Here is a 25,891-nt window from a genome sequence, read left to right as displayed (position 1 = left end):
CTGTCTTGGACACAAAATTGCTTTTTTAAAATCTGTATGTCCGGAGTTTTAGTCCAGAATGCAGAAACACGCTGAACCCTTGTTCCTAACCCACGTTCTATCCCTGAGAACGCAACCGGTTTATGCAAGTTAGATATCACACCGTCCTTCCTTCATCATGGCCGCTTGGCCCTTGAAGACGCGCCCCCGAATTGCTTTGTTGCGCGGCAAACATCAAGACAGCCGGCTAATCAGACAAATCGTCCCCGAAACACCCTGTAGCGAATCGATACTTGTCTGCTTCCGTCCGACCAGCCCTGGTCGTTTGTCTGCGTGGTCTCGTTGCACATTCTTATACCATCGACGCGTGTTCGGAACATAGCGTGCTCTTTGTCTTCCCAAGAAAACTGCTGCATGGAGTCTCGAGGTGCTCAGTAGACCTTCTTCTTCTCGTCCACGCTCAGTTGGCCAGGGCCCATGTTGACCAGTAGCAACAAACCGCCCATGATGGACAGGATCTGGAAAAAGTCGTATTTGGCAAAGTCCTTGTGTGGGTGGTTCTTATGGAGCTGCCAATGTCAAGCGTCAGTACAAGTCACCCAACGGAAAACGCCCACCACTCCACTTACCGTCCAGAAGTTGTTGACGAGCACGTTGAAGACGCTGAGCAGGACAACCAGGATGACGGCGCTGAGTTTCGCCTTGAATCCCACCACGACCATCACGCAAGCCACGAACCCAACCATGCTGACAAGGACTCTCCCAACGCTCCATTCACCTGCAAAGACGAACCCAATGAAGAGGAAAATCAGCAGGACTCGGCCACCAAGCTGGATGTACATCTTCTTGTCCTTCTCATCAATGGTCGGCAAGCCCGCAAACACCCTCTTCTTGACGAAGCTGTCTCCGAGCACCATGAGCAGACCTCCGATCACGGACAGGTTGCGCAGGAAGAAATTGAGATCGAAAATGAGGCCGTAGCCGAGGGCCTGGACAACCACGACGGCCAATAGACCGCCCACGGCATACTCGCCATAGCGACGCATGATGACCAGTGTTGAGCAAACCGACATAGTAATGACATTAAAGATGAGGAAAAGGTGGGTGATGCCCCAAGGGACTATTGATCGTAGTCAGTCTCTGCAGTTCCGTTGTTCCTTTCCACGGTTTACCCACTGTGTCTGTAGTCTCTCAGGTATGTGAGCTGATCGCCCCATTGGGTCACGATCCTGACCGCGTCCTCGAGGAACGTCACAACGATGAGGAATCTACCGATGGCAGGCAGGTATCTGTGTGTAATCTCCCCGAGTCAGCTTCCGACCTTTTGTGTTTTTCTCTCTTCAATCCAGGCCCATGCAGCGTGTTCAGCCCCAGGCAAGGTGAAATCAGGATATGCTCACGGTTTCAGGGGCTCGCCCATTGTGTTCAGCCAGTCCTCAATTTTGCTCGTCTGTTCCCGGATCTGGTCGAGTGGACTGGGGTCGTTGGTGGCATTGTCGCTCCGTTGGGAGCCAAATTGATTGTTCAGGCCCAGGTTGTAGCCAGCGGTGCCGCGTATCTGCGCCATGGTGACGCTGGGAGGAAGTAAATAGTGGCAGCTGGTTGTGTTTCGGGTTCGGGCGAGGGAGGGTTTCGATCGCAGTCAGGAATTCGTTCGGTCGAGAAGGAAGAAAGCGGGCAGCAGTCGAGAAGTGCAGTGACGGGGCGTGATAGCAAGAGAAGGGTAATCTGTCTTTTTCAATGCAGTAACTGCTCAGAGTTTCACGCGCACGCGAGTGAGATTATATCGAACAGCTGTGTGTCAATCTGCAACCCGGTTTGGGTTTCGGTGGAGGCACAGCACACCACGGGCATAAAATATTACTCGGTACTGCCTCTGGTATTCTTAACACGCTGGCTACTCGAAGTGTGCTATTCTCGACTTGGCCAATCACAGTGTCTGCAACCCCTGGATTTTGAATCTGACCAAGTCCACAATCCCCCCAGTCCTCTTTACTCCATTTTATCACCGCGATATACAGGTACTGCCACTTTCACCTCTGTCCCACAGCTTCTCTTCACAGTTATCGCTAATATCAGGTCCAGTCAGCCGCAGATTGTGTCTTCTAGAATAACAGCCCCTGTTCAGTCACGATGGCGTCGAGATGACTGGCATATCATATACGCCAGCGCCCAAGGGTTCTATCCTGGGGATCGTCCCGGTGGCGCAATGGCTTTCTCTTTGTTTTTTTTCTTTCTGTAGTACACTGTTTCTCCTTTTCCCGTACGGAGATAATATCTGGGCATCATATTGTCCCACCGGAATTCGACAGCTTGATCTCTGCTTTTGCTTTTGGCCTGCGGGCCTTACGCTATCCATGCCCATGCTAATGCTCCGTAAATGATGCTCCATCCGGGCCAGTCTTGGAATTAAAAAGAAACAAAAGAACGAAGGAAAGAAATCACACACAAACACGCCCACGCGTAAACAAAACAACGCGCCTTGCATCTCAAATGACCATGCACTATTGGTAACAAAGTGCGCCACATCCGTTCCGGAACCCGCTTCGGAACGAGTGTCTGCTCAAACACGGTTGCTTGACCAGGTCAAGCCTCCCATTCGGCATCCTTGAACGAAGGGTCTGTCACTGGCTCAATTGACTGGAATCGGTTCGGGTTCTCCATGCGAGGATTGACCCCATTCGTGTGACTGCCGTTGACGCCAGAATGGTTATTGTTTGCCAAGGGCCGGGCAACCGAAGAACTTGCTTCACTGCTGGTGTCATTTATATCCTTCTTGGACTTCTTCTTGCCTTTCTTGCTGGTCACCGATTCCCATTTTTCTTCCTGTGCCAGCTCGTTTGCCCACTTGTCTTGCTCCTCCTCGTTGACTTCGTCAGCCCAACTTGGTTGGCTGCCTAGGGCAGGTCTGACAGGTTTCTCCCGCTCTGATGCTCCCAACGCATGGGTCTTGCCTTCGCCAACATCTTTTTTGACTTCGGTGACGTTTGCGGTCTCGGGGACAGTGTTGGTGACGTTGGACAGTGGCTCTGCAGTGACAGACCCATTCACAGCGACCGGGGGTATCTCTGGCTTGTCAAAGGTGTCGAGGAGAGGCGCAACTTGGTTGGTTTGGGCTAATTTCTCCGAGGCTGGCTTTCCAGTCTGCCAGGCATTCTGCTTCGCCGTGAATGAATCGGCTTTGGTTTGGGCCGAGCTTCCTTCAGCCATTCTGGCAGTTCGCAATTGTGCTTGTTTCTTTTGCTCGTGGATGCGGTCCGACGCCTCCCTCAAGGCCTTCTGCTCAGCTGCCTTCGCCTGTCTCTGTCGCTGTTTTTTGGTCAGAGCAGGCTGAAAAGGGGCTTTGGAGGCGCCCGCTGCTGACTTCGGACTCTCGTTCTTGACATCTGTCAATCTGAGAATCTTAGGTTTGGCAGCAGGGGCCTCTAGCATGTCCGAAACGTCACCAGCGCGGGAGGTGGGTGCGGTTGACACGGGGCCGGTAGAGGGAGATCCGATCGGGGAAAGGTCATCGTCCGCATCGCGGCCGGTGGTGGAAGAGGTCTCGGTGGAAAGTCCCGAAGCTTCCAGGCCGTTTCGCTTTCCTTGCGAGGACTTCGCGGCAGCGCGTCGCTCTCCCTTGTTGGCACCCTGCGATGTGGCAGGCTCCAAGTTGGTCCCGGCCTGCGCTTTGGCGAGTTGTTGAGCGAATTCCCTGTTGCTCAATCCATCCTCTTCGTCTCGAGGCAAAGCCATTCGTTGACCCTCGGCAGTCTGAGCTACCACCTTGTCCCCGACGGGGGCGGAAACGAGCTTCCTTCTCTTGTTGGCCTTGCCTTCAGTAGCACTGGTTGGCGTAGAGGTGCCGCTGTTGCTAGTCTCGAGTCGACTGGCATGTGTCCGTTTCGCCTTCTGTCGTTTGGCAGCAGATCTCTCCAACTCTTGTAGCGGCTGTGGTGCTCGTGTGAACGCTTGACCCGTGAGTTTATTGAACAGATCTGGATTGTAGTATCGGGTGAGGGCCGCGGTCAGCGCAAGTAGCGCGACCCAAGAGGCGGCGGTGGACCACATCCTGGGTGATGCCAGTGTGATGGTAGCAATCTTTATGTCTCTGGACACCAGGCAACGGGCGACCAGATGGTATCCTTATATTCGACAATACCCCTAATCTTTACTGAGCGAGTTCGATAAGAAGTTCAAAAATCCTTGGAATTAAGAGGTAATACTTGTAGGAAGCGTGGCAAAGCAAGGGATGAGGGATTGGGTGATCTCGAGCCGGAAGCCAAGCGGTCTTGTCGTCAAACTCAATGGGCGTGTATCAAGGTGGGAAGGAAGAGAAGGTCGTATGTAGCTATGAAGGGGACAGGTGCCAGGGCAGCTCGAGAGTAGGTAGTGGTAGTTGCTGTAGACGGGAGCCGATGACTGACTGGAAGCCGGTGTTGAAATGTCTCAGGAGAGTGGATGGAGTCGAGGATCGAAATGCAGCGAAATTTAGAACAAGTCCCAAAGATCCGGGGTCAAGGCGGCTCCCTCTCAGTGGCTCAGACTCAGATTGAACCAAGGCCCTCCGTGGGAAGGATCACAACTTGGCGAAGTTTGGAGGACCTTTTGCCGCGTAATGAACGCCAGTGCTCTGGAGGCGCGAGCGAGCGAGGGTGGTGGATGGTTTGTGAGAAGGTGGAGAAGAGCGCAGGGAGTGGTGGAGTGATGGCGACGACGGTTGGTGGAGGGGTGGCACGGAGGAGAGAAGCCGGTATGGTGCAGGTGAGCAAGCGACCAGGTGGGTGCAAGGGATACGTCCTCAGTCACGCAGGGGGTGATCTCGTGTGTTTGTTATACGAGGGTGGCAGGTACAGTAGCACAGACGTAAAAAAGAATGCCGACTGATTCAGGAGAAGAAAAATGTGATCTTGGTCGAGTTGGTGCACGTACCAACGAAGCGAAGCTCTTGGAGGTCGCAGCGCAATTCCGCCCCAGCTACATATCGGCACCCCAAACTGCGCCCATCGAATCTCTCGTCACTCACTAGTCTGGAGCCATCACCTTCTTCTCTTTCTATTCTCATCAGAGGGTGTTAACAGATGTACGGTCAATGGACAGCCACCCTCCTCCACACCACAGCCATCTGACACTGATTCTCAGGCTGTTTCTCTCGAGGTGCAGTGCTCTGGCAGCGTCACCCTCGTCTCCTCTCCCGCCCATCCTGCGTCGTCTTTTAAATTGAGCCTTGCCTGCTAACCCTTACAGATGATTTTCCTCAAGGGAGCCACCAAGCAGCTTTGTTCTCCACCTCCAAACCCGCCTGGGTGTTGGCTCTTGGTCAACTCACCCAATCATTGCATACTGACCTGCACATGCAAATCATTTTCACATGGCAGCTGCAGCACCCAATAGGAGACTATTCTACGGTCGAGCCACGTTTCAAAATCTGGAAAGTATTTCGTGGTCTGTTCATCTACTGAAAACAGAGTCACTGTCGATGAGGGTGGAAGATCGCGGACTACAGTACCTCGTAGTTCAGGAGAGTCCTCAGGGTTAGAGCACCTAGTTCGTGATTCGGCAGCTCGGCAGCCGCAGCCACATGACCTCACGTGGGAGACCACATCACGTCACCTACAGTAATTACAGTGGACTGGGGGCTGAAACGAGGAACGTAATGAATTCGCAGAATCAGTAGCATGTGTAGTGTTCGTTTTCCCAGCCCCCTCTCCCGAACTCATCCTCTCAAGGTCTGCCTGTATTGCGATCGTAAACGCCTTGCTCTTGCAGAACGCCGTAAACTGTCGTAAGAAAACGTCAATCAACTCTCAAAATTCAACGCTCATCTGCACAAATTGGCACAGATCCGTCTAGGGCTGGCCAATCCCTCGGAAACAACTTCGATCCATATTGACATACCACGGTGAGAAGTAATGGCTATAGCCACCTGTGGCTAGCAAAAGAAGTATACTCAGTTCCGTGATTCTTCACCACTCCATCGGCTGGTTCGATGGGACAACATAATGAAACTGCCACGAATCCCTTCTCTTCGGGACAAACAAGTCTCCTGCAATCCGTGATACGGGATGCACAACTGGTGCAGGTTTGATGATCGGATCCGACAAGTGCTTGATCCGTACCGGATTTTTATTCTCACTTTTCTCACGGTGCGCCTGGCGATGGTCGATGCTTTCGTTGACACTTTGTGTCTCACTGCCGCTGAGGCCGTCATCTTCGTCTTCAGCATCACTAGGGTACACCAAGTCTTGCATTTCGACCTGTTCAGAAGATCGTGTCTTGGCCAACGATGGCTTTGGTTCCGTCTGTTTTCGCGGCCTGCCAATAACGCATAGAGGAAAGCGCATCTCAGGTTCCGCAGCAGGTCTTGTGCGTGCTTCCATGACTGCAGCACTGGGAGGAGGAAGCAACATCCAGGCAGCTTCGGCCCTCGTAGCAGGGAGCTGGGAAACCACCGGAGGATGCAGATCATTCACTTCGGGATGCCTTACTCGATTATAGTCGTATCGCTCACTCTCGTCAGTGGGCGCACGCTTGCGTCTGTACGTTGACGGTTCCCCGCCTTCTTGCTGCTCCTCGGCATCCTCGTGATGCATTCCTGAAGTCGCCCGATTCCATATTCTCGTTACCCTTTCAGTGAACCCAGCTAGAATTTCATCCTCACGGTCATATCTTTTCCAGTTCCATTTGGGCGGGTGTAAGGTCGTGCGGAGAGAGTCTTTAAAATTCTCCATTGCGCTAGACAGTCTTCTTTCTCGCGGTGGTCTCTCCTGATCCGAAGCAGATTTGTTCCAGCTCGCGATGACGTCCACATCCCCGACCTCGTTTGTGGTTGAAGACGTTCTTATTGAGAGCTCAGTGGGTGAGTCTGTGAGCGGCGTCGATGGTCTTGCTGACGAGTTTCCCGGCTCAGAGCTCGGTGCAGGTGTTTCAGCGGATGGGGGCTGAGGATTTGAGCCGGGCGGCTCTTTGGGCACTTTCTTTTGAATTTTCTGCAGCAGCGTATCTTTCTTCCAGCCTTTAGGTGGTCCAGGACCCAGCATCAACTCTTCTGCCCATGCTTCATTTGTCTGAAAAGGCCCAGGCTGGGTGACGATGCCTGGTTGAGTGACAACAATTTCTGCTTTCGCTTGAGCTTGCTCTTTCGCTTCCCTCCGCCTTTTTCTCCTGTGTTTGTAGCCGAGCCAGGGCGAGCAAGAGACATAGTAAAAAACTGCAGACTGGACTCCACGAAGGAACCAGTTGCCCGGTTCGGCGGTGTATGGGGCGGGTGCCATAGTCAGCGTTGAGCGTGCTGGGCTCCCCTTGATTTGAGAAGTTGTAGTCGTCTTCGCCGACCCATGGTACCGTTTGCGGCGACGGCAAACAGCAAAGGAGGTGACGGTGGTAGGTGGGCGAGTTGAGCTGGAATCAGAGGTGTGCGGCAAGTGCGAAGGAGGGCGTGCAAGAATTACACGATCAGTCAAATCACTCCTCGATCTGCAGACACGGTGACGACGAGGTGGAGGCTGTGGTTCTGCTTAGAAGTCTCATAGGCCGATGAGGGCAGCCAATAACACAATGACAACAAAGGGGCGAGGGGGAAGTCCAACTCCATCTCACGTGACCGGCTCACGATTGGCCTAAATATTAGCCGGCATCACCACCTTGGCTCTATGCTCCACCGCGCTATGCTACGGCAAGGCATGGCGTGCCCTGTGCTTTGGTGATCTTCCAGCTTCGACCTCGAGTGGCAGCACAATAGCATCTTGTCCTTCGCACCTCAACATCTAACCTGGTTCTTTCGTACTTCACACGAGCATCCGAGAATGTCACTCTCCTCTTTTTAAATGAGAGGAGACACTGAAGAGAAACACAGGCGATATGCTTTCTCTAATTCTGATTCGAGAGTCTGCTCTCTCTCCTTGCTAAGCTCGAGGCGGCTGCAACAACACTTCTTCCTACGGCGCCGGATTTTCCCAAAGGATGAAAATCATACAGATTGGATTGCTCCACAAATATAGAAGTCCCATCTATGACCCGGCTCCCTGGCTATGCAATGGATATCCAACAAATAGCTTCTCGTACATGTGTGAAATCACCGCTCCCCGGCCTCGAACACAAAGACTCATCAACTCAACTTCTGGAACTCTGAATCAAAGTCCGACCCTGCCTGTACTTGCTCTGCCCATACATCATGTTCTTCTGTCAACGTCGCTAGACCCGGATGGTAACCCTCAATTTGATAGCCCAACTCCAGAGGTGGCGCAGATTCATAGGCGATTGTCCTTGGGATTTCATGTGCTGGCTCCGCACCGTCTTCAAAATACACGATCTGGTAACTGGGGTCCAGTTGTCCCAGACGAGGGTCGAGGATGTCGTGCTGAACCGGGACTGCAGCAGGCTGAGGTGCAGGGTACGTCGTCAGCAGCTCATGGTGATCAGCATGCGGCAACCCCACCAGGCCCATCGTCGTCTGATATGGAGAGAAAGCTTCCTCCAGCCTGCGATAGGTGACATTGGAAACATGCTCGTACGGGCCGACAGCAGGTGCAGCCTGGTAATAGTCTCCCACCATGCCATTGGAGCTGACCATGATCGGAGCTGGTCCGTACGGATTGCTCATTTCATATCCTGGCAAGCGATGCTGTGCCTGTATCAAGCGGTGATAAACAGGTGGCCTATCCTCGAAGGGTGTTGAAGATGCACTTCTGCTCTCGAAACGCCGGACGCTGCGGCTGCGCTTGGAGCTCTTGACGGAACCTTCCCAATCGGGGTCGCTGTCACTGACATCGCCCTCATTTCTTGTTCTCTTTCCTGCCTTGTTGGGTGCGAACTTGTAGTTGGGGTGGGCTGCTGCATGATTGTCGCGTTCAATGATGGCGAATCGTTCGTACATCTCTCTGACCTCCTTTGGTTCCAGCGGCCAACTTGCGCCGGTCACCTGCGACACAACCTGGTGGTTGTTCTCTTTGCAGAATTGCTTCACCCGCTCTGCATACGCAGATCGATATAGCATGAACGAGTTCATCGGCCTGGCTACATATCCTTTCTTCCTCTCAACCTCTGCCAATCGTTCTTCCACTGGTCGGTGGACCCACAGTCCCATATCTCGGACAGGCGTCTTATAATCCTTTGTCAGGAGGCTGAGTGGTTGGTCGATGGCAGGTCCTCCCTTTTTGCCGCATGCTTTCTTTCTAAGATTCTTCCGCGAACTTGGTGACAGTGATGCACGTGACGATTCAGTGCCTCCAGTGCTCGATGGGGTCCCGATGGTCCGGCCGCTGCGTGTCAGAATTCCAATGTTCTGAGGAGGAGTGTGACATGGAACCGATCTTGCCATGGGCTTTCTTGGTCAGTACGTCTCGCTGGCATCTTTTGGTGGGTTCCAACTTACTTGTTGTGGCGTATAGTAGACCGGAGTTGGTGCTGTGTGGTAAAGGGACGGGTCATCGTAAGAGGCCTGCAAGAGGTAAGCGTTTTGTCTGCCATGGTCTCAAGGTGAGAGACTTACATATGTCTGGTGAGAGTTAATGTCTGTTACAATTGATGCTGAGGGCAACGGCGGCGTGAAAGGTTCCGGCTTCACAGGAGTGAAAGGCTCCAGCTTCACAACGACAGATGCGTGTGGATGGGTTTCGTCGCCTTGGCTGTAATGGCCATCGCTTGAATGAGGAGGTGACGGCGGGCGTCCGGTGACAGAGTCTTGGGCCATTGGGTCGATAAGCTCTTTCGACTGGAAATGGAAGTGCGCAAGTTGGTACAAAGCCTAATGTGGTGCTTCCCTCTTGTTGCAACAACGATACCGCGAGGTAGTTTGCCGACTGGAACGTGATGTTGAGAATATATGACAGAGAGCCTTCCTTCTCGTGATTTGGAAAGGCTCCTGACTGCTTTGGGGAGGGTGTCACTTTGTCTGAGCCGATGTTCCAGATTTTGAAGCAATTGACAGAACGGTTCAACGCAACTTTCAAGCCTCGTCGGATTTGCTACCCGTTGCACTCCGTTGAGGCGTGAAGCCGCACAATGGAGAGAGCGCTTTATCCCAAGGGCGCTGCTTTGATGGCAAAGACAATCGATGGAAGCACTCCGTTGTCCTTGATGAGACTATGATGAAGGTGCAGATCAGTCTTATCAATTGTTGCAGCAACCCGTCGGCTTGTACGGGAAGAGTAAAAGAGTCGTGCGGTGCTCAAAGACTAAGTGCCGGTATGGTGCAGTACGGATGGAGCCTGATACTTGCGGTGAGAAGGTCTGGTAGCCTTCCAAGTTGATTCTGGTGACGCCAGGAGCAGGTGGCTTTGTCTCAACTAGCCGCAAGATGATGGATAGCAATCTCAGGACCGAGACACTGGCGACCAGGCGAAAGAGAACCTTTGTTGATGCAAGAAGAACAGGAGGAGAAAGACTCTGAGAAGAGAACATATCAAGCAACTGCAAGAGTCTCGACCATGTTGCTTTGGGCGCGACGATGGTCGCTTTCAGCAGCAGTTGCCGCATCCGGAACCATGGCTACAAGGTCGCTTTCTTGCGACGGTTCTTTTTGTTTTCGGATCGATGAAAGCAAAAGGAAGGGAGAAGAGGAAACTCCACAAGCTGCCTCATCCACACAACCAGGGTATCAGCAGTCGTGAGCGGTGAAAGAAGGGGTGCCAGGTCTTTGGAGCTCTTCCTGCAGTCCCGCCATGAAGCGCATCCGGTTCCTGCAGCCTTCTGAGAACTTCGGGAATTTCCGCTGAGTACGCAGGTTCAGGTCCAGCTAGCCATCGTGTCGAGAGCTTATATTGACTCAGGCAAGGTCAATCAATTGGAGCAAGCAGGCTCTCAAAAGCCTTGCCCAACAACAAAACAAGCCAGGCGTCAGCTTGCTCAGAGGGGACGAACGTTTACTCCACCATCCCCTACGACGGTGGTGGAATGCACGGGCCAGCTCTAGTCGCATTCCTCATACGCTTCCAACCGTCGCTTGCAGTCACGACCAGAGGTATTCACCCACGTTCTCTCTGCTGCGAACATTGCATTCGGGGCGGGTCCTGATTCTGACTGGCCGGTGATTTGCAGCAGTTTCGGTCTCGCTGACTGGCTACCGACGGGTTGTCTGTGCGACGAACGACTTATATGACAGCGGCAACAAACATGATCTCCATGGAAGCAGCTGTGGCATTCCATAACCTCCGATACGCCGCGAACAAAAATCTCCGTATCTTTTCCAAAACCATCAGCTGCTCAGACTTGTCGCCGCGGCCGTCGTACGCTTGCTGCCCAAGGGCTTTCTTTCTGCCACGCTCCATTGATCGACCAGATGGCATACTCTTGTGCCTGTTTAGACTCCTGGTGGCTGACATTCCAGGTGGCTACAACTGACGCGATAGCCCAGCAGCCGCACACTCCACCCGTAGCCGGCCCGCTACCGTCTGGTCCCTGGCTCAGTCAGGATTCGGATCGCAGTCAACTCGCTGTCCCTTCTCAATTTCTGGCTGTTCAGTCTGAAGACCAGCATCCTTCAAGCCAGTTTCGGTCACTCCATCCAACCAATCGTCTAGGGGAAATGGAAGTCAAGTTCTCCTTGATTTCGAATTTGTCACGGTTTGAGATCGCATGCATCCTTTACAGGGGTTCGTGCCCATCTGCTCATACGCTGCTGACTCTTGCTGGCGGCATGATAGCATACCTAATTCTTTCAGCGTTCCTCCGGGCAGCGCACGGTCACAGGGCACGAAGTTGGATACTCCAACCGGAGTAGGCTTCCCTCACACATTTCGTTGCCTGAGGCACTGCGGCATACCCTAGATCCACCAGTAGCAGACAGTATGGATGGCTCGCGCCCACAGCAAAACCTTGTCCTCATCCAGTTGCATTTCGCCGTTGCAGATCACTGTCTTCAGTGGTCTATCAGGTGGCGCATCCTGTTGATCTTGTGGGTGCTGCCCTGACTAACTCATCTCTCATTTGTGGTACCTACGCCCGTCACTCCGCAAGTTAAACTTCTGACCTACCATAGATGCTTGCTCGGACTGCCTTTTCCACCCAGCTTCACGACAGCCACACCAGACTGTCGCTGGATATCCTCCTCCTGGTGACGCTCCTGTCCTTGGTGCGTTGGTCCGCTCTGCCACTTTGCTGGGCTCAGCAATGCCGAGGGCAAGGTTCGTGCCTCACTCGCCACCCCTCGAAGCTTCTTCTTTTTTTTGGGAATCCTGCTCATACCCCATCAATTTTGCTTTGTCGGCCGGCAGGCGCTGAACAATGTCGTATCGAAGAGGTTTGGTTTCAAGTTTTCCATTGGCCTTGCATTGTTACACTTTGTCGATCGCTGCCCCATGATTTGCTGGTGCAATGTCAAGCCAAAACTGCCGCGCGGAGTCCGGGCATCGTGCGCACCCACGAAAGGGTGAGGATATTGGAAGAGGAGGACGACGATGAGGAGGATGTCACCACCATGAGAACCTCGCTGTTGGGTGGACGGGAGAAAGATCGCACCGGATCTCAACAGCAAAAATTCCTCTGTGTTTCGATGGGATGCCTCGTTCGTTCGTTCGGTCGTTCGTTGTTTCTCCCTGCACATGGTCCCGCGGACACACACATCCAGTCCCCAGATCTGTGTCATCCCAACACCGGCGGCGTTCTCAATTGGAGCGAACTACTCTCACAGACAGTTGCTCTCAGCTTCTTATTTTTCGACTGCGTGCTCCGCTTTTTTCTCCTACAACGACTATGGGGCCAATGCCGCTCCTGATCCTGATGAGCCCCCGGTCGCTATTACTTACCACTCGCGACGACCCGGCCGCACTCCACTTGACGAGGCGGGTCGAGTCGAGTGGCCACCGTCAATTGACAAATACTGGGTTCCACCGCACGCATGCACACGCGCACACACACGCACACACTCTCTCGTCTCCGCCTGTCGGAGAAAAGACCACCATATCGGAGATATCCTCCAGAGGTCTAGACCGGCCGGGCACATGCCTCCTCCTCTCTCCTTCCCTACCTCCCTTGCTTCCACTCGTGATTCGGAGCGGGCCTTGGGGATCCAACCAACCTCTCTGCCTCCAGCACAGCACACACATTCACTGACACGAACATCCCTGTCCTCCTCGCTTGCTACGAAGGATCACCAAGTGCTGGTCAATACCTCTGGCAGGAGGGGAGGAGGAGGTGGTGGTGATAGTGGTGGGGGTGGCCCCCTTTTTCTCATTCAACACCAGACGGTGTTTCCCTCAGGTCGAAAAATAATATCCCGCGTGTCCAATCCGTCTTGATCAATTACTCGACATTCGGCCATTTTTCCTCGAAAGCAAGCCGCACATTTCTCCCTCCCCCAACGGGCTATCTGGAAAGAAGAAAGAAGAAGAAAGGGACAGATAGAGTCCGAACGTTTACCATTGTTTCAGTTGAAATAAAAGGGCTTACCGCTTTTATAAAGTATCACTTCAATATAACGCCTATCATCCCGCGTCGTCGAGTTCGAATTACGGGTAGCGAGAGCGGGAAACCGTCGCCTAGAACCCTCCCTCCAGAATCATGAGTGGCTATCCCTTCCGGGGAGCCAACCGCCAGGTACAGTGAGTCACTGAGAGGATGACTGAGCGCCACAAATAATCAATCGACTTTTGACAGCTCCCTCTTCCCTGTCCACACACCCTAAAAGGCAGAGAGAGAGAGAGAGAGAGAGAGAGAGAGAGAGAGAGAGAGAGAGAGAGAGAGAAAGCTCGCGCCAGTCTTGGTGGGGTTGGGCCAACCTCTTGCTGTGGGTGGGTATCATACTTGTATAGCGTATAGGATGTAAATAAGACAGGGGTAGCGGATCCGATCTGGCTATCCACTCTTGTCGTCTCGATCACGGGACAACAACCCAAGGTCTTTCTTCTCCCATCGGCCGCAGCCCAAGATCACGAAAGAGGGGCGTCAATACTTGTTAGAGTCGACTGGGATCTCAATACTCCCGATATCCTTCGTCTCTAACGGAAGTGTTTTCTGCGTCCTGTGCGGGTGTGTGTCAGAGATGACTTTGTGCCCAGGCGAGTAGGGATGCACCTCTTTTGACGCCAGGTTGAGCTGAGCGGCCGTTGAGGGCCGCAGACCTTCTGTATTGCCCAACTAGATGATGGAACTGGATAGGCCCGTGCTTCGCCACAACCCCAGAATTCCGGTCATCAGATTACCTTTCGGGCCACCCATGGTTGCCAGCATCTGTTCAAATGCACCGCGCCAACAAGCAAAAGGTTCCATTGTCTCCTCTGGAACCAGCGCAACCGGTATCGAGACCACCCCTACGCCTTGTCAGTGAAGTTCCCAGGGGCTATCACGGAATTGCATAGAGTATCTTCGCCTCCCCCGTATGGAGTGCTGGCGGCCACTAGAGAAGCGTAATATTCCAGCATGCGTTGATATAAGTGTTGGATTCGCCACACCATCGAGTCTTCCTGCACAAAGTGAGCAAAGACGTACCAAGCCTCGGTCCGTCTGTTTGTGAATTCTCCTATGACTCGAGCCCGGTCCAAGCGACAGAGGTCGTGGATCCTGTCAGGCACCCACATTATCACACTGGGGTGCCAGGCGTGGTTTTCGTGTACAGCCGAGATGCCATTATCTAGTATCGTCAGATACGCCAGCCCGAGGTGTCAGAGGGCATCGCTATGCGTTCGCAAGAAGGTGATGAAGGGCTCCTCGAACGTCATAAGTCCCTTCAGTTTGAGGCATGACGGTTGGGGAAAGTGACATTGGTACAGAATTCCACTGGATAGGCCCTCGAGACGCTGCACAAAGCTACCGCGGTCGAGAGTTGAGCATTACACCATGGTGAAGCGATGAAGGTATGCCGGGAGCATTCGTACTGAGTGCTTGCCCGTATCCTCCTAGGCAGAGAGTACGGAGAGGTATTTATTTGGCCGACAAGTGTAGCTTTCCATTCGCCGTGAAATAGATTCCGCCATGCTCGGTTGGACATACAAGATTAAATGGCCTGGTGTGGGAGAAGGGAAGAGCTCAAACCGAGGCGGCCATGTGAAACGCCTTCAAACACCCTTGACCATGACCTTCGCTTGCCTTTTTGCTCCCTCGCCTTCGTTGCTGACCTAGCACAGTGGTTTGTACGGTTTCTACAGGGGACGGGTCGGGGAGACAAGGTGTGGGCTGTTAACCTTTCCTGAAAAACTGGAGTTTAATCTGCCATGACGGGCTGTACGAAAACGATGCTCCAGGAATCTTTGTCCGTCGGATAAAGCATAGTGTTTCCGGTTCCATGTCTATCTCTCACACCCAGCCAATTTCGACCTTGTGCGTAAATCTCCTCCTTGACGACGATGAAAGCCATCCTTTTCCCTGTCACTTTGATCCAGTGATCCAAGCTGACTTCTCCAAGGAGAAACCCACCAACCATGACATGCCGCCGATCCCATCCATGTCTATTTACAATGTTCCAAGCTCCACGATGCGTCTCTCCAAAAGGTCCTTCGCGAAGTCGTAACCCAAATAGTGTCGACAAGTCGGGCACGATCCCGTCATGTACGATGGGTCTTGATGCTGATCGAGCCACTGCAGGAGGCAGCAGACGTGGTAGGGCCGGTTGCAGCATTTGTGCGTGTAGATCAGCAGTTGTTTCTTTGCTTGCTCACCCGTCGTCGCTGTTGGATCAACGCTCAGCTTCTCCTGACAAATCGGACACATGGTGTTCTCGCGGTCGACGGGCGGTTGGGCGAGGACGCGGAAGGAAAGATTATCGGCGAATCTTGAGAGGCCGGGTGTCGAGGTCGAAAAAATGCCCAGCCCAGCCACAGGCTCTTCTTCCAGCAGTGAGCAGAAAAAGTCCCTGCGGTAGTCCAAGGCCCGCAGTCTCGGGGTGGACAATTTGTCGATCTCCCTAAACAGCCTATCCCTGCATGCTGCGCGGGTCTGGAGCGTCCAGCGGTGATAGACCTGGAATCTGGAGTACCATGGCCCGTTGGGACGTCCCTCTGCTTCGTCTTCATCTCCCATGAAGTCTTCCACGGTAGCCAGGGACCGCAAGAGCCCCTCTTCCGCCGTCCACACGCACAACTCGACCGTTGACAGGCGCGCCAGAAACAGCGTAACTTGGGCCTCCGCCGCCGCAAGCCTGCGTACGACATCCGAATATTTCTCTATTGTTGCAGTCTTGAAAAATTCCTCTGGGGTCCTGAAGCCGAGCAGTACCTTGGGCCAGAGCGACACCCAGGCGTCCCCGTACATCTCCATGGCCTGGTCTAACTTGTCCTGACGTATCCCATCTTCATGCCGTTCCAGCAGGTGTCCGAGAGTGTTCGTGAAGTTGAGCACCGCCAGGGTGAGTGCGTACATGTCCTTGACATAGGCCCAGAGCGAAGGCAGCGCGGCGAAGTATGTCTCTGGTGCGACCGAGCATTTTGGACGTGGTGACTTGACGTTGAGGTGGTGTTTTTTGCATAGGGCCTGACACTCCTGCCATTTGTGTGGATTCGTCTCAAGATAGCACATGTACCTGAAGAAATTTGCGCTGGGTATGCAGAGGATGTGGATGCTGATGTATCTCTGTTCCCGTCGAGAGCGCCAGCGCGGGCGTCCGACCCCGATCCGGCGACCAGGGTCGAGAACTGCCCGAAGGTAGGGTGGATGACGAGTGGAGAGCTTCTGTGGACGTTGCTTCATAGTTATTAGGCTTCTGCTGAAAGGGTGTCGCGGAATAGATAAACGCAGCAGAGGTTGTCCAGTCTTTCGTGGGAGAACAAGGTAGATCTCGCAGAGTTGGGCGTGAATGTTGAAAGTACCAAGAGTGCGGTATAAATCGTCTTATATCCGGATGGATTGCCTGTCCCATCATATCGATATTTGTTTTCTGCTTTCTTTTCATTGTGTACTCCCCATAGCATTCACGGCCTGATGGGGTAGTATTTCCGAGACGTTAATTCCTAGTCATTCATTGTGCTTGAGTCGACCGCCCATACCTAATGGATAATGGCACTGAGATGTGCTTAGGCTGACTATCTCATCCAACAATGGCCAGAGGTTGTGTTGTGAAAGGCGCCCAACTCCTGACTGTTTGCTCGTCGATCCCATTTGATGTCCCATGGCATGGCCTGATAACAATAGCATGGCCTAGCACCACAGCAGGCGTCAGTGCGGAGGGTTGCAGCCTGGTCTGCCGATCCTCAGAGGAGCTTCATCAGGAACTTCTTATTCTATTGCCTACCAGCCTTTGACCTCCGTGTGATGAGTGCGCCTGATTCAAAGGGCGAGTATGCCAACCCCGGTTTTGGCATCTTTGAGTGGCCAGCCTGTTCAAGGCACTTAACTTCGTTGCTCAGTCTCGCTAGCGATGGTAGTCGTGGAGGGCGCTCTCATGGTAAATAACGAGATACCTCTGTTAACTTGGCTCGGCACCCATTTTGATCCACAAGAACAGGGATACCTGGGCATCACGCCGTCGTTGTTGCTCGCCGCCATAAGCGACTCGTCCCATATTAGGGTTGTTGGGCACCAAATGGGCTATTGGCAGAGCGACAAGTCATTCAGAAGCACAGAGGAAGTGATGCGATGGGAACGAGGCTGGTGGAAGAAAGGGGGATGTTGGGTTTGATGCAGTGATCAAAATATTACACTCCGAAAGTTCGTTGGCCCCGATTGGCGGAACCGGTTCCTCGACGCGTTTTTGCCAGTTTCCCCGCGTCGGTTTCAACATTGCACAACTCGACCTCGTCCTTCATACTTCACACTCCGTCTTTCGTTCTTCTTTCCTCACCCCTCGACAAGCCCTCGTGCGCCTGCTTCAGTCCTGACTTGCGGAGAAGAACACTCTATGTAATTCCAAATGCATGGAGAGCTTGGGAACAAGCTCGTAAGTCTTCCCTTTTTTCCCAAAGGGCCCAACTACCCCCAACTTCTCCTCGACTACTGACTAACCCTTCCCTCCTCCTTGCTTTCTCTCCCAGGTCCAACACGCGAAACGCACCCTCACACTCCCGGCCCTGCCCCCCTACCAGACCGAACTCGTGCGCTCCGTCGTGCGCGAAGTGCGCGACCTCGACCGCGATGTGACGCGGATCCTGGAGCCGTTCACCACCACCGCTTACGACGAGGAGGGGAACCTGTCGTCGCAGAACACGTTCAATCCGGCAGAACACCCCGCCACAGCGTGCGCCCTGCTCGTCGACCACCTGAGCATGAGGAGGGATAAGAGGTGTTTGCTGGCGTACCACCGCGTGCGGGCCGAGAAGTTGGAGGAGATGGTCTGGGACGGCCAAGACTTGGAGGTTGGGTTGGGCGCCGAGGCGGGTGGCAGTGGCCCAAACACCAGCATCCGTGGCGAAGACGCTTCTGCCGGAGCAGCGGCACCACCGGGGACGCATAACTCGCTGTCCCCAGAGGAGGAGTCGTACTTCCATGCCTACGTCGACTTCCTCTCGCAGTACAAAGGCCAGTGGACGGACATCGACCTGACCGGCTCCCTCGAACCACCACGCGACCTCTTCATCGATGTCAGGGTGTTGAAGGACGCAGGGGAGATCCAGACAGAGTATGGCGCGATCAATTTGTCCAAGAACTCGCAATTTTTTGTCAGGCAGGCCGATGTGGAGAGGCTGATCCAGGGCGGATTCTTGAAAAGGCTGAGTTGATGCAAGCCATATGGAGGAAAATGGTACTTGCTCTCTAAGATAAGAACCGTTGTTGGACCCTCTCACGATGGACGGTGTGATGATGAGGCCGATGACACGAGAAATGAATATAGGGATACTGAGATGCATGCTCATGATCTGATGAGGATTTCCGATTTTCTTGTGCCTTGCTATTGCATACTTGTGGCTGAATCATCTATTCTGCTAAGGCGATCGATCGCCTTTGGATCAAAGGACTGTTTGAACTCAGGTAATCAACCACCTCGATATCTCACCGGACATTGCAGCTTCGCGGCTTTCCTAGCACTTCCACAATCTGACTGCTGCTGATCATCATCATCAACAACAACATTGAAAAAGGGAAGTCAATGATTTGCAGTCTTGCCCTTGATATTGCTGTTAAATCAAATCGCTCGCCCAAGAGAGAAGACACAGGACAGCCCCAAACACCGTCATGAACTCCCATTTCATCCCAGCCACGGCAGCTGCAACGTTGTGTGTAGGCGAAGTTGTGGGCGCAGTGGTGTTGGTCCCATTCCCGTTGCCTCCGCTGGAGCTAGTGCTCATCTGTGTGAAATTGCCGCAGTTCAACCTAGTTCCATTCGCGCTGTGCACCACCACACTGCGATTTCCGAAGAAGGCTGCATTGCTCGGGTCGGTGCTCACATACAGATCGAGGTACATGGCCTGGAAGGTGCCGACGGCTTGTGAGTCCCCGGAGGTGGAAGAGGTGAGCTGGGAGATGTTGCCATGCTTGCCAGACAGGTCGCCTGGCTGGCAGGTCCATGGAGCGGTGCTATCACAAGGCGGGGTTTCCTGTCGGCCGAAGGGCGAGAGGTGACCGCCTGTGGCAGTGCAGTTTCCTGACGCAGGAACAGGGTATTGGTGGATGTGGTAATCTGCGTGGCAGAGTTAGTCATCTTGATATCAGTGAAGCTTGGGCTTGTCTCTGGGAACTCACTGAAAGGACCCTGTGTGATATCCGGGAAATTGAAGAAGTTGACGTTGAAATTCACACCAGTGCCATTGTCGTTGGAGACCCCAGTGATCTGGCCTTGAACAGGTTTATCAGCTTGCAGAACTGCCTGGAAAGTGGCACGGAGGGGGTTGTTCTGAGTAATGGGGGCGTCGGTGCTGTTGCTCGTCTCTTGCGCAATGACAGAGAGAACGAGGACGACTAGTGGGAAGAGCATGCTGAAGAGACGCATTGTGCTGGATCGCACGAGGTTGCGATCAGTGAGTGAGAAGTGACTGTATCGGCACGAGAGCACTTTGAGGTAAGCCCCTAGCAGGAGTACGAAGCCTTGAAGGTGGGAGAAGGGATGTGGCACGAATGGGGAGAAAAGAGCAATGGACAAATGGATTGCGATGAAGAGGGGAGATGATGGCGTTTTTATGTCGGTGGTTGAAAGACTTGGGTTGAGGTGAGGTGAGGTGAGGCGAGGGCAGCCCAGCAACCGGCAGGAATCTGGTTCGCAGGCAACTTGCGAATGTCACTTCAAATACCTTTTTGTTGGGCCCTCTCCCTGTAGCAATTCTGTCATGCTTTCAGGATTGACTGTCTGAACATCACTACTGGCTCATATTGACCAGGAGATGCGAAATGACAGATCAACGCCAGCTCTGGGGGAGATGCCGGTCTCAAGTCACACAACACGGTCCGGTTGCCAGAGCACATCACCAATCATTTGAGACACAGTATTGGGAGCTTCCATCCGTGGTGATCGTGTTATTTTTTCAATACGGTGCTGGTTGATATAGAGTCAGATCGGTCCAGTTCCGAGTACAGCCCGGTGGTTCTTTGCTGACTCCTTTCAAGCTACACAGGCCAGATCTTGATCTCCCATCCGTTCAAAAGTCCCCTTGCTGAATCTTCACAGGGCCGTCCGAACCGCACACTTGAAAGGCATTATCTGCGCCTTGCTCGCATCCCACGCTCCTCCCTTTGTGTACGGATCACTGTCCAAAAAGTCTCTGACCTCTTGCTCGGTGTTTGCCTTGATTAACATGGCACTGCCCGTCATATTCGGCGTCTCTCCCTCGGCGGGCTGTTGCGACAGGGTTGCACCACCAAAGACCACGATGCCAGCGTCAATCTTGGGTTTCAGCCCTTGGAGGTGCTGAGGCCGGACGGCCAGCCGTTTCTCCAGGGCGTTGGGGTGGTCGGGAACAATGACGAGCCATTCGTTCGTCGGGGTTGCAGAGGAGGAAGACATGGTTCGGACGGAGCTGGTGTTTCGTGGAGTAGTAGTCGACGGGTTCCGGTATAGAGCTCGAGTTGTGTGCGAGAAGGGTGCACCGAGCTGGGAGGCTGGGGAATATACACTTTTCAGAGAGTAGAACAGGCGGCAACCACAGAGCAATCTCGACATGAAGCCGGGAGATCAGTTACACTGGCTGGCAATGCGTAATCAATGGTCGAGAGAGTAAAGCACCATGCTAGGTGATACCGAGGACGGGCCGTTCGGAGGAATATCGCTCCTCAGGTTCGTGTGTATCTCGGCCGAACTCCTTCTCCACACCGTAGGGCGTGAGGCGGGGGATACGCCATGTTGTTTAGCCAATTGCCAGAAAGGGGCACCAAGGGGCTGTCGCCAATCTGCGGGGAGCTGGGCACTATTACGGAGTACAGCCTTCTCACTCGCTTTATTATCTATCTTGGTCAACAACCTCTGGGGCTTCAGATTGTCGGGCTCGACTCATCACGCATCGGAACAGCACCTTGTCACACAGCTCTCCGGGATCCCAACCCCGAAGTGTAGCTTCATCTCGCTCCCTTTCTCCAGATCCTCCTCTATTGTCAGCTCCCCTGCCAGCAATGCGCGAAAACATTCACCCATCTTGGAAATCAGCCTACGATAATTCTTAGGAGACCTGCTACACGCCCTCGACGCCCACACGATTGACTCTAGCCGTTCAGGATAGTCTCTCCCCTCTTTTCGAAAACGCCATGCTGGGTATCCATGAGTCTTCCGGTACAGTCAGGCCCTTACTGGCTCCGGTCGGTCCCGACATTCCTTCTATAGCATCGCTCTAGGTTGGTCTTTAGCCAGAAGTGCAGCTGCAACCTTCCTCCGTTGTATCTTCCCAGTGGCTGTCTTGGGTATCTCTTTCAAGATCCAAACCTGGCATCTCAGTCAGCGTGGGCCCAACATGCATCTGCCAGATGGGAATGCTCAAACCTTGCTCGGCGTTTTGAACTTGGCCGTCTTGCTGGCAACGTAATCGGTGATGGCCTTCTCAGTGACCACCTTGCCAGGCTTGGGGACAAGGGCCACTCCAACTTCTTGGCCATACAGCTCTGAAGGAATGGCAAATGTCACCCCTTCTGCCACGTCTGGGTTGGCGGAAATGACATGGTCCAACTCGATCGGGCTGATCTTCTCACCCCCCCTGTTGATTAGCTCTTTGATCCTTCCCGTGATGAAGACATAGCCGTCTTCGTCTTTTTTACCCTGGTCGCCGGTGCGGAAAAATCCCCCTTTAGTGAATGCTTCTCTGGTGGCCTTCTCGTTGTTGATGTAGCCCTTTGTGACGTTCTCACCCCTGATGCAGATTTCGCCCTCCTGACCTTGCGGCAACTCATCGCCTTGCTCATCGAGAATCCTAACTTCGACCCCCTGGCCGATTCCCACACTGCCGGGCTTTCGCTTTCCGCGGTGTGGGAGCTGGTTGGAGCACATCTGGTGGGCGGCTTCCGTCATGGCATAGGCCTCAAGGACTGGCGCTCGATACGTCCGTTCCAGCTCCTGGAAAGTTTTCGGGGACAGTGCAGACGAGCATGAGCGGATAAACCTGATGCTGGGCATCGGATTAGGCCGAGGGTTCTTCAACAAAATCTGATGGATCGTCGGCACGGCCGTGTACCAGTTGGCTTTGTGCTGAATAAAGTCGACCCAAAAGGATCGTGCAGAGAAATGGTCGGGGACAATGACAGACCCCCCGGCACCCAGAGGGGCTAGAAAACCAGCTAGAAGACCGTGAACGTGGAAGAGAGGCATGACCAACATCGTCCGATCTTGAGCAGTGAGTTCGTAGGTGTTTTGGATGTTCTGCATTGTTCTCGTCAGGTTGCGATGAGTCAATGGGACAGCTTTTGGGCGGCCGGTGGTCCCGCTGGTGTGCAGCACCAGTGCGACATCTTCTGGCTCAGCTCGAGCAACCGGTTGAGATTGTCGCTGTGCCAGTTTGCCCTGCTCTTTCACATCCAGGATCAACTTCGTCCCATCCACGTAACATTCCGCAATGGCAGCATGATATTTCCTGGCAGCCTTGACCGCAGGTCCGTCCCTGGCAAACGCCCCACGAGGCAATATGATGACGGCGGAAGACAGATCTTCAATGTAGAATTCGAACTCGCTTTGCTTGTAGGTGGGATTCAGAGGGGCGGCAATTGCTCGCTGAAAGGAGGTTGCCAGAAATGAAACGATGAACTCGTAGCTGTTGGGCAAGGCTATTGAGACGGCGTCGGATTCTCGGATGCCCAGCTGAGCAAGTTGCTTCTGAAAGACCAAGACATCTTGGGCGAGTTGCTTGAAAGAGACGGTCAAAGCATTGGGTTTCGTGGGGACGATGACTGCTATCGCGGAAGACGTCTGGGAAAAGGAGGTGGAAAGGGTGGCTGCAACCATGGCTACACAGACTGCACCAAACACCGAAGTAGAGAAAAAAATTGGGAGGGGGCAAGTCTGGGATGAACTCTGGAAACAACAAAATGGGTATCTCAATAGAAAAGCAACAATCTCCTATTGGAGTCGTATCGAAATCTCAACGAAACCAGCAAGAAAAAAGAAGTCTGGGATGGAAAAATGACGTGATGCGTTGCGACGTCCACAGATAGGAAGACCAGCCTGACACATTATTTCGCGGGCTCCATCTCGCTATTAGTATCTCACCGGACATGATGGAAGAAGGCGAGTGGGCCGAGAACGGCCCTGATTTTATATCGGGTGATAGGATAAGGCCATAATAGTAGAAAATGGTAGCGGGAGCTTTGAATTTCAGCTTGGAGAAATTGAAGTCATCCGAGGAAGACATGACACGAAAATCCCTAGATGCGCCCGAAGTGAAGCGATTGGTGAATCGATGGAACCCCCTGGCACGCAGCTTCCGATGCAGACAGGGCTTCCAGGCCCGTATTTTAGGGGGACCAGGCTTACCAATAGGGGCCACCGGCGCCCAATGGGTGAGGGGGCCGCCTGCTGCTTGCTAAGTCGCTTCCCTTGCCCCGAGAACTGCCCGTCGGTGTCTCAATCACGAGACCGCAGTTTTAGTTTGTTTCCGCCCTAGTCGCCTTTTTTTCCAATTCCAACTGCACGTCTGGTGTCTCCGCTCACATCCAACCTACATACTAGCCTCAGCCAAAGCACATGTGAAAAACATGTCTAACAATGCCGCGACACCCACGCGGGGAGGCCTGTCGCTCTATGCGAATCTCCTCGACCCGAAAAATGCTGGGCCTGGCACCATCTCCAGTGCGCCGGTTTCGTACAAGCCGGCCTCAAGCTCTCCCGAACAGGATGAGGCTGTCAAGAGACAGCAAGCACTCGCTGGTACATTTTCTTCGTCGTAAGGACCTAGAGGTTTGCTGAATAGATCTGCTCACGATTTGCGCCATGCTTTCGCGTGATATACAGCCTCCCTCAGATTCCAGCCTACCAAGAGACCCCAGGTCACTGCTCAAAAGGCAAAAGCAAAAGCCATCGCCAGTAAATTCAACATCCCACCCCCCGCCACCACCGAGGGCGCCGGTGCTGCTGCCACAGAAACACCAGTGCCGCAACCCCCTGCGCCCAAGACCACCATTGCAGACTGGACTGCTACCGCATCGGATGACGATGACGTGAACAACTTCTACACCGGAAAGCGCCAACGCGGGGGGCGGAAGAAGCGCAAAAAGAACAAGGCGGCGGCGGAGGTGACGCAGAACTGGGATGATATCTACGATCCGAGCAGACCAAACAACTATGAAGAATACAAGCATAGCGAGGAAAAGATCCGCGAAGTCAGAGAGTGGAAGGACCTCCTTTACAGACATCGTATGAGGCAGAGGAGTTACAGCGAATCTGAAGACGATGACTACCGCCGTCCCATGAACAGTAAGGAATGGAGTCCTATATTGGTTTGGGACTGGCTGACATGTTGGCAGAACATTTTGCACCACCTCCCATGTCCTTTGCCCCTCCGCCCAATCTCAATGACGAAAGCCCTCCACCGCCGCCACCACCGGTCGACATTCCGGACGATGCTACTGGTGAGGACGCGTACCTGAGACGATTGCGCATGAGCCAGGGCCAACAAAGTCAGCCCGTTGTTCCGTCGCCCCCAGCAGAAACCCCACTACCGGGTCAGATCTCCAGGGCACCCGTGCGGTACAACCTACCCGCTGCACCAGAAAATGTCCCAGGATCCGAACCAGATCTGGAAGATGGTCGTGCAGAACCCGAGCCCGGTGCCAATGAAGATGGCGATGCCGACGAGCCACGATCCAAACGCCCTGGTCAAGTGGGATTTGCCGAACGGCTCATGGCGAAATATGGCTGGAGCAAGGGTCAAGGCCTCGGAGCCCATGGCACCGGGATCATCAACCCCTTGTACGCTAAGGCTGACAAACGAAAGAAGAAGTCCGATGCAGAAGGTGGTGGCTTCGCTGCACCGGTTGCGACTGGTAAGATTCTTGGTGGTAACAAGTCCAAGACTGCTCAGGCGGAGGAAGAGGGCAAGTTCGGAGCGATGTCTGAGGTGATCCGATTGGAGGGCATGTTGAACGGCCTGGATCTTGACGACGAGCTCACGCGCGGAGAGGGCGGGCTGATGCAAGAAATTGGCGAGGAGTGTGGAGACAAGTACGGCAGTGTCGAGAGAGTCTACATCCACCGGCTGGAGAGTGAAGAGGGCGAAGCATTGGTGTTTGTGCAATTTGTGAGCCAGCTCAGTGCTTTGCGGGCAGTCAACGCGTTGGAAGGGAGAATCTTCAACGGGAATCCCATCACGGCGAAATTCTGGCCCAAGGAGAAATTCGACAGAGGTGAATATGTCTGAGGACGTATGGTCTATGGTCCATGATCCATGTACCTATGGGGGATGACGGCCTGTGATGCACTGCTGACAGAAGGCATTCCATTGACCGACCGCATTAGGTTGTCACGTGGTGGACGCATTAACATGGCTCTGTACTTGTTCCATTGATTGGCCCGAGAGATTTGGACATAGAACGCGCTCAGGGGGCCAATTGCATCATCGCTGGAATAAAATGTCCTCTGTCTGTAAACCTGTAAACCATTTTCTACAAGAACCACTACTGGAACCAGTTTCAAGCTCCGCAGTTCAAATCGTCGAATACCGCTACCGCT

The 25,891-nt window shown here is 53.6% G+C and overlaps 10 protein-coding genes across 10 annotated transcripts; 2 read left to right on the top strand and 8 right to left on the bottom strand.

Annotated features, from left to right (window-relative positions):
• Positions 1 to 410: 410 nt before the first annotated feature.
• On the bottom strand, positions 411 to 1,546 carry AYL99_05910 (hypothetical protein; the record flags this gene model as incomplete). The annotated part of the gene is made up of 4 exons (XM_018837422.1): positions 411 to 548; positions 609 to 1,099; positions 1,156 to 1,268; positions 1,380 to 1,546. The coding sequence occupies 4 exons, from the start codon at positions 1,544 to 1,546 to the stop codon at positions 411 to 413; spliced, it is 909 nt and encodes a 302-aa protein (XP_018694275.1).
• A 1,019-nt stretch (positions 1,547 to 2,565) lies between these two features.
• Positions 2,566 to 4,029, bottom strand: AYL99_05909 (hypothetical protein; the record flags this gene model as incomplete). The annotated part of the gene is made up of 1 exon (XM_018837421.1): positions 2,566 to 4,029. One exon carries the CDS (start codon positions 4,027 to 4,029, stop codon positions 2,566 to 2,568), a length of 1,464 nt encoding a protein of 487 aa, XP_018694274.1.
• Positions 4,030 to 5,924: 1,895 nt separating this feature from the next.
• AYL99_05908 (hypothetical protein) lies at positions 5,925 to 7,232 on the bottom strand (the record flags this gene model as incomplete). Its single annotated transcript, XM_018837420.1, has 1 exon — positions 5,925 to 7,232. One exon carries the CDS (start codon positions 7,230 to 7,232, stop codon positions 5,925 to 5,927), a length of 1,308 nt encoding a protein of 435 aa, XP_018694273.1.
• Positions 7,233 to 8,065: 833 nt separating this feature from the next.
• Positions 8,066 to 9,649, bottom strand: AYL99_05907 (hypothetical protein; the record flags this gene model as incomplete). The annotated part of the gene is made up of 3 exons (XM_018837419.1): positions 8,066 to 9,280; positions 9,332 to 9,397; positions 9,449 to 9,649. The coding sequence occupies 3 exons, from the start codon at positions 9,647 to 9,649 to the stop codon at positions 8,066 to 8,068; spliced, it is 1,482 nt and encodes a 493-aa protein (XP_018694272.1).
• Positions 9,650 to 15,342: 5,693 nt separating this feature from the next.
• AYL99_05906 (hypothetical protein) lies at positions 15,343 to 16,575 on the bottom strand (the record flags this gene model as incomplete). The annotated part of the gene is made up of 1 exon (XM_018837418.1): positions 15,343 to 16,575. The coding sequence occupies one exon, from the start codon at positions 16,573 to 16,575 to the stop codon at positions 15,343 to 15,345; it is 1,233 nt and encodes a 410-aa protein (XP_018694271.1).
• A 1,159-nt stretch (positions 16,576 to 17,734) lies between these two features.
• On the top strand, positions 17,735 to 18,539 carry AYL99_05905 (hypothetical protein; the record flags this gene model as incomplete). The annotated part of the gene is made up of 2 exons (XM_018837417.1): positions 17,735 to 17,761; positions 17,856 to 18,539. 2 exons carry the CDS (start codon positions 17,735 to 17,737, stop codon positions 18,537 to 18,539), a joined length of 711 nt encoding a protein of 236 aa, XP_018694270.1.
• A 399-nt stretch (positions 18,540 to 18,938) lies between these two features.
• Positions 18,939 to 19,747, bottom strand: AYL99_05904 (hypothetical protein; the record flags this gene model as incomplete). The annotated part of the gene is made up of 2 exons (XM_018837416.1): positions 18,939 to 19,438; positions 19,501 to 19,747. 2 exons carry the CDS (start codon positions 19,745 to 19,747, stop codon positions 18,939 to 18,941), a joined length of 747 nt encoding a protein of 248 aa, XP_018694269.1.
• A 666-nt stretch (positions 19,748 to 20,413) lies between these two features.
• On the bottom strand, positions 20,414 to 20,755 carry AYL99_05903 (hypothetical protein; the record flags this gene model as incomplete). Its single annotated transcript, XM_018837415.1, has 1 exon — positions 20,414 to 20,755. The coding sequence occupies one exon, from the start codon at positions 20,753 to 20,755 to the stop codon at positions 20,414 to 20,416; it is 342 nt and encodes a 113-aa protein (XP_018694268.1).
• A 960-nt stretch (positions 20,756 to 21,715) lies between these two features.
• Positions 21,716 to 23,170, bottom strand: AYL99_05902 (hypothetical protein; the record flags this gene model as incomplete). Its single annotated transcript, XM_018837414.1, has 1 exon — positions 21,716 to 23,170. One exon carries the CDS (start codon positions 23,168 to 23,170, stop codon positions 21,716 to 21,718), a length of 1,455 nt encoding a protein of 484 aa, XP_018694267.1.
• Positions 23,171 to 23,919: 749 nt separating this feature from the next.
• Positions 23,920 to 25,580, top strand: AYL99_05901 (hypothetical protein; the record flags this gene model as incomplete). The annotated part of the gene is made up of 3 exons (XM_018837413.1): positions 23,920 to 24,091; positions 24,176 to 24,637; positions 24,688 to 25,580. 3 exons carry the CDS (start codon positions 23,920 to 23,922, stop codon positions 25,578 to 25,580), a joined length of 1,527 nt encoding a protein of 508 aa, XP_018694266.1.
• Between the last annotated feature and the right edge of the window lie 311 nt (positions 25,581 to 25,891).

Source organism: Fonsecaea erecta, assembly GCF_001651985.1.
Source record: "Fonsecaea erecta strain CBS 125763 chromosome Unknown Scaff4, whole genome shotgun sequence".
NCBI lineage: Eukaryota > Fungi > Ascomycota > Eurotiomycetes > Chaetothyriales > Herpotrichiellaceae > Fonsecaea > Fonsecaea erecta.
Note: the sequence above shows the minus strand (reverse complement) of the source record. Positions and strands in the feature narration are given on the sequence as shown.